Here is a 7,121-nt window from a genome sequence, read left to right as displayed (position 1 = left end):
GACGCTTATGTTCCCTGCTGTGCAGTGACTGACTTGTCTAATTTAGATTTAGTGAGCACATTATAGGCAGGGGCGGATTGCTCCTACTGTTGCAACTGGTGTGCTGTGTGCACAGCTTCGGGTGCCTTGCATATGTGCATATACATTTCAGCATGTTTTTGCTTCTGCACATGTGCAGGAAGCAAAATCTTGCAAGGGGACACACACACGCATGTGAGATTTTGGCAATTTTTTTGCTTCCATCCATGCGCAGAAGCAAAAAATCTCCAAAATCTTGCACGTGTGTCCACTCACAAATTTTTGCTTCCTGCGCATGCGCAGAAGCAAAAACATGGTGGGACATGCACGCATGCAAGACACTTGAAGCTGTGCATGCAGCTCAACTTTTGCTATCAGTGCAGTGTCCTTTATTATTTTACTGAGAGTAGTAGATGCTTGGAACAAACTTCCAGTAGACGTGGTTGGTAAATCCACAGTAACTGAATTTAAACATGCCTGGGTTAAACATATATCCATCCTAAGATAAAATACAAGAAATAGTATAAGGGCAGACTAGATGGATCATGAGGTCTTTTTCTGCTGTCAATCTTCTATGTTTCTATGTTTCTATTGTTCCAGTAGGAACTCACTATTGATTATAGGGAGCCATATTGGATGTGCACACGAGATCAAGTCATGTGTGCACTGGCCAGCTGATATTTCAGGCATTCTGGACCCACTGTGAGTCAGGAAACAGACTGTTTCTAGTCTCCGGACAGGGTGGGGAAGGTCATTTTTTTCTTTCCCCAAGCTCCAATAGCCTTTCTAGGAGCTTGTGGAGGGCAAAAATAGCGTCCTCCCACCCGACGTCCTCTGCAGGCTAGAAATGTTCTGTTTGCCGAATCCCATTTGAACCAGAAGTTCCATTATTTTGCTCTCTTCAGGCTTCAGAGCCTTTTTATGAGCCTTGGGAGGGTGAAAACGGCCACCCCACCCAGAGGCCCTCTGGAGGCCAGAAATGACCCATTTCCCAATTTGAAGAATTGCCTCTAGAGGGCCTGTGGGGTGGTGGGGAAGGTTATTTTCACCCACCCCAAGGTCTTAGAAAAGGTCTGAAGCCTGGGGAGAGGAAAAATGGGCTTGTCATTATGTGCTGGGAGGGGAGGGTCATGTGCACATGTGCAGGGTGTGCATGGAATTATGGGTGTGGGCATGCACATGTGTGACACCCCCCCTTTTGGCACATGAACAAAAAAGGTTCATCATCACTATTTTAGGATTTATGTGAACACAGGGCATTCCAATGTATGGATAGCCACAGTTGTGGCATTGTATGAGAAACATGATTTCTTCCCCAAATGGATTATAAAATTAGAGTTAGGAAATTAGTAGTTATTTCAAATCTTGCCTAAAAGTTCCCATTTTTTGCCTTATACCGTGACTTCTCTTCATCACTTCTCTTAGCTTTCACAGAACTTTATATATTTAACAGAATAACCAAGTTGTAAGTCATCTAGTCCAAACACCCGCCCAAATAGGAGATCCTACACCATTTCTGACAGATGGCAGTCCAATCTTTTCTTGTCTCAAGTCTCAAGTGTTGAAGCTCCCACAACTTCTGAAGGTAAGCTGTTCCACTGGTTGGTCATTCTTACTGTCAGAAAACCCCTTATTTCTAGGCTGAATCTCTCCTTGATCATTTTCCATCCATTATTCCTGGCCTTCAGATGTTTTGGAAAATAGCTTGACCCCCTCCTCTCTGTGGCAGGCCCTTAAATATTGGAAGACTGATATTATATCTCATGTTAGTACTATGTACGTAACTGGTTGGGTTTGGCAATATATAAAAGAAACTAACAATGTATGCTTAAATGTATTGAAACACTATTGCTTTAACAGTTATTGTTACAGATTGCCATAAGAGGGAGCCAGAAGTGTAGTTCTCTCCCTCTGCTATTTTCTATTATGTTCTCTGTGACTGCTGTAGTAGAAACTGTGTTAAATACTGGTTTATGTATTTGTAAGCTGAACAATTAAGACATAGTATTGTACATGTACTGACTGATTTAACAATGTAGGACTATTGTTGACTAAGATATTTGCCAAAGTAAATAATATTTACTTAATGTATCTGGCTTGTATTACTGAACCATTGATCATATCTCTGGGCTGTCAGCTAAATATCTGCTAGAACTCCATGTTTCATCTGTGTATGTGCATCTTCTCTGCACTTTTTCTAGAGTCTCAAAATATTTTTATAGTGTAGTGACCAAACTAAAGGGTTCTTCTGGAGTAATCTAAGCAGACATCTAGAATAATATCAAGATCCAATATTTGTTTTCATGAAGATGATTAATCAACTTACAAGAATAATTAGTGAAGAATAGCTGTTTTACAAGCCTGTTAAATCAAGAAAATCGGACAGAACTGTTAAGTTTATTGATATTCATTCTTCAGTGTTTGTTTTCTTTTGTGGAGAAAAAATATTTTTAATTAGTATTTACTTTAAAAATCCTTAGTTTACAAAGATTTACAACTCTGAGAAGGTGATTCACACTGAGTGTTGCATATCATTAAATAACTTTAATAGAAAAGGGGGTTAAAAAGGGCTAATTTTGTAATTAAAATACAGTTAATTTGGACATATCAATCCCATCAACCAACTTGATACAATAATATATAATTAACCAAAACATTAACAAATTAGACCCTAGGTACAAAAGCAGCTGAAATGATGGGAGCATGGAGGGGGGAGGCAGTAAATCAAGAATTATCTCAGTTCACTCATGAGATGTTACTTGGGAAGAAGAAATCTTGTAACATATTTTACTATGATGAAGTTTTTGTAACAAGTAAACCTCAAGGGATTAAAAAAAACCTCACAGAGATAACAAGGATTTGAAGGATTTTTTTTTTTGTCTGAATTCTGAATTTCTCCTACGTAGTCCATAGATCACATAAATATCTTAACAGATTAGAAAAGGCTATTTGTAGCTCAAGGCTGAACTGCAGGTTCCTTGGTGCTCTTTGGGCTTGGTTGTTTTCTTAAGGAAGTTTCATTACCAAAAGCTTTGTAACATCTTCAGTGCTAGAAGAGAGTAGGATTTGCCCCACTCCCTTTTAGAACTGATGCTGTTACTTAGATGGGTAATGAAACGTCTGCAAGAAAACAACCAAGCCCAAAGAGCACCAAGAACCCATAAACATAAAAATAAAAGCTACTGTGTGGAATTCTACTTCAAAAAAATTAATAGGGCCCAAAATGAGAATTTCTCCTCATTTCCTCAAGATAGCATATTTTTAAAAAAATGGTGTGTGTGTGTGTGTGTGTGAAGGATTCTACGATTTCTTATCAATAAAAAAGAAGCAATTCTACAATGAGAAACTCAAGGTTGATCCAAGATGCCAGCAATTTTTTGCATGTATGTATGAACCTCTATTTGGTGCCGCTCAGAATGTCTAAGTGTCTTCTCACCAGCAAAGGTGACTCAATAGGTGCGGATCACTAGTAGCTTTCTATCGAAACAGTAAAGAACCTTGCACCGGTAGCAAAAATTGAGCTGTGAGCTTTGTGTGTCCTGCATGCACGTGTGTGTCCCAGCAAGATTTTACTTCTGTGCAAGCACAGGAAGCAAAACCTTATGAGGGAATACACACACAAACACACACACGTGAGATTTCAGTGATTTTTCTTTTGCTTCTGCACATGTGTGGCAGCAAAAAAATTTGCTAAAATCTCACATGCATGCTTCCCCTTGGAGATTTTGCATCCTGCACATGTGCAGAAGCAAAATCTTGCTGGGATGCATGCATGCATGACACCCAAAGCTCCGCGCACAGCGCACCAATAGTGGCAATAGGAGAAATCTACCCCTGGCAGGGACGTTCAGATCCAAGCAAAGGTTTCTCATCATTCAGGAGGTTTTGTATTGGTGACTTTCACATCTTTTTGAGCCCAGTCCTGGTGTGTTCGTCGCTTAATGCAAGTAGTGAAGCTTCTGATGAATCAGCGATGTCTACCATGGAGGCCTTCCATTTGACGACATTCAGTATGCAGGTCCTTTTACAGAACCAACTTCGGTTAGCTGAGCTGAGGCAGAGGCCCCAAGGCAGACAACTGCCTCGCAAAACCCAGGAAGGCCAGAAGGCCCAGGTAAACCAGGACGTCCTGCTTCTCCTGGAGCACCTGGCACACCTCGCTCCCCATGTTTGCCATTGAGAGCTTGGCCAGGTTGACCAGGGGGACCTGGAAAAATGAAACAATGTAGAGTTTATAGTTGCATGCAATTGCGGGTTCCTATTAGTACGGTTGATGTCACCACACCGGTAGCGAAAATTGAGCTGTGCGCACAGCTCCAAATCTCTGCCATGTGAATATGGGTCTGAGCGAGATTTTGCTTCTGTGCATTGACAGGAAGCAAAATCTCACAAGGGGAAGTGCATGCAAGGGGGATTTTGGCATGCACGGGAGCAAAAAAATCACTGAAATCTCACACACACCTCCCCTTGCAAGATTTTGCTTCCTGCGCATGCAGGAAGTCCATAACCTGGGGCAGAACAGATGTCCCTTGAGACATCTCCAACAATCTGTACAAGAACTAAACCTAAGAGCTCTTTATATCAATTGTTTAGAAAGCAGTGGTGCACAGAAGACATGGGGTGAAGCTAGACATCCCCAAAGAGTCTCTATAGCCCATGGTCTCTGCTGCCACTGCTTCTTCTGACCACTGTTTTACTTCTCCACATATAGATCTTTCACTTCTTTCTTGTAAGTACAAATCTATCGCATTCATAACTAAATGAAGATGTATAACATCTCCCAAAGTCATCTCCTCCAGATCTTTTGTGACAACTCCTTCATCCCTCCCACCATGAAAAATGATTGAACAATTCCTTTCCTGTTTCCCAGTAAAGAGAAAACAAAATCTTTCTCAAGGGAAGCTGCTATACTATAAAGTGAGAGTTACACTGCACTGATTTTATTACCTCAAATCCATAGCTGTAAACATATCAGCACTTTCTCTAAAACTGAAAAAGATTCGGTGGTTTATTTTGTGCAGTGCCTGGAGATGGAACTTTCCACAACTATTTATTTTATTTTTATGCCACCCGTCTCCCCACTAAAAGGTGACCCTGAGTGACTCTGAATGTCCTCCAAGGATATCCTGTGTAATGATTAGCTAGAAGGACTGGGGATTCTAGAGGTTATTCCACACATGGTGGTGGAACCCAAATGTACAGGGCTGTTTCTCTCAAGGTAACTCAAAAGATCCTCTCACCTGGTATGCCTGGAGGCCCTGGCATCCCTTGATGTCCATGGCCAGGTTCTCCCTGGTCTCCTTTCTCACCCCTCTTTCCTGTCAGTTAAGGAAACCACAAAAGTTAACCCTTATTAGATTCACATTTTGTAGACCTACTGTTTGACTGGACCTCCTGTCCAGCTCTTTCTAGTTAAAGGCAGCCACAGGGGCTTCAAAAACAAAAGCCTGCTTTAAATCCAGGACACAGAGAAAATACCTGGAAGAAGCTCAGATTGGCTCCACCCTAATTCACTGGAGTGTAAGAGGGAGGGGGAGGAGAAAAATAATCAGGCTTTTCAGATTCTGTGCTTTGGTGGCTTCTGGTCAGTGCTGACTCCTGATGACTACCTGGACAACTCCCTACAGTTATCTTGGCAATGGTTTTAGAAGTGGTTTACCATTGCATCTTTCCTAGGACTAAGAGAGAATGACTGGCTCAAGATTACCCAGCTGGAATTGTGCCTAATGCAGAACTGGAACTCACAACTTTCAGGTTCTAGCCTGGTTCCTTAACCATTACACCAAACTGAAGCTCTACGATTCTGTTATTATAGCCTGTACCATTATAATTCCAAAGTGTAAATAACTGCCCAGCTCCTATGGCCTAGAGGTAGAGCTTTTGCCTCACAATCAGGAGGTGATGAGTTCAATCCTAGGTAGAGGCAGATGTAGGGTCTCTTGTTTTGGACAGAGAGTTGGAATGTATGTATGTATGCATGCATGCATGCATGCATGCATGTATGTATGTATGTATGTATTTAACTTCTATGCTTCCTAATCCCGAAACTCTGTTAATCTGTTAACTGCCACAGAAATCCTTAGCTGTTCCTGGTGTTTGGCTGGACTATACATATTTTATCAAAAAAAAACTTCACACGCATTTTTTACTATCCTGCAATTATACTGGGATGACAACTCTCAATAACATGATTTATAGTGGTAAAACAAAACAAAACTTCCAGAGCATGTGAGACTGAAAAGGGAGAACAAGAGGATCCACCTCATAGAGGCTGAATTCAATTCAAAGGGAATTTTTAGTGGCACCAAAATAAAGGTGCCATCCAAAATATTAGGGGATTGAATGATATTCCTGGCAAGTTTCTCCAGGCAATTAATTCCAGAAGTTGCTAATACCCAATAAGTAGAGATGAGGTATCCATGAGGTTTATCCGGAAAGTAAGGTTACAAGGCATGTAGCTCTCATGGGGAATGTTCATGGGAGAAGTTGGTAATACTATTGTGTAGCGGGAAGCCAGGGGAAGAGAACAAGCAGTGCCAGTGGTCAGTAGATCATCAACTAGCATTGTGGTGAAGGTTAGAGATGAGCGTCCTCATTCCATTTCCCTCAAAGTGCGAAGTGCATGCTGTAATATGCTACCTGAATGCTGAGGGCATGAACGCTGCTGCGATGGATGCTCAAGATGCTTATGAAGCGCACAAAATCAACAGAGTCAGTGCCACCCAAGAATTTCTTCACCGTTTCAAGATTGAAGGTGAGGCTTTTCTCAACTGCATAGTGATAAGAGATGAAACTTGGGCTTATACCCATTTTCCTTCAGCCAAAAAATTCAAAACTCAGCAATCGCCAAGAAAATCGCCACACATTGCGCACAAATCTTGGGCACCCATCAGTCATTCAGGCGCTTAGCATTCCAGTAGCGTATTACAGTGTGCACATCGCACAGAATGAGGATGCTCATCTCTAACATTTGATCATCACCAGTCGATGATCTACTGACCACTGGCACTGCTCATTCTTTTCCACTGACTTCCCGTTACACAATAGTAATACCAACTTCCCCTGCAAACATTCCACGTGAGAGCTACATGCTGTGTATTCTT

General features: G+C 41.6%; 1 protein-coding gene across 2 annotated transcripts in view; it reads right to left on the bottom strand.

The window, feature by feature from the left end:
• Positions 1-2,395: 2,395 nt before the first annotated feature.
• The window catches only part of COL9A2 (collagen type IX alpha 2 chain), a 130,432-nt gene continuing 125,706 nt past the window's right edge, over positions 2,396-7,121 (bottom strand). For both annotated transcript variants that reach the window (XM_070764523.1, XM_070764524.1), the window contains 2 exons: positions 5,259-5,336; positions 2,396-4,225 (listed from right to left, as the gene is read on the bottom strand). In XM_070764523.1, the coding sequence (XP_070620624.1) occupies positions 4,026-4,225; positions 5,259-5,336 (278 nt within the window). In that variant the 3' untranslated portion in view covers positions 2,396-4,025. The remainder of the gene's footprint in view (positions 4,226-5,258; positions 5,337-7,121) is intronic.

The sequence above is a fragment of the Erythrolamprus reginae genome, chromosome 11 (assembly GCF_031021105.1).
Source record: "Erythrolamprus reginae isolate rEryReg1 chromosome 11, rEryReg1.hap1, whole genome shotgun sequence".
Classification (NCBI taxonomy): domain Eukaryota; kingdom Metazoa; phylum Chordata; class Lepidosauria; order Squamata; family Dipsadidae; genus Erythrolamprus; species Erythrolamprus reginae.
The sequence above is the reverse complement of the archived record's forward strand: the minus strand, read 5'-3'. Positions and strand labels throughout refer to the sequence as shown.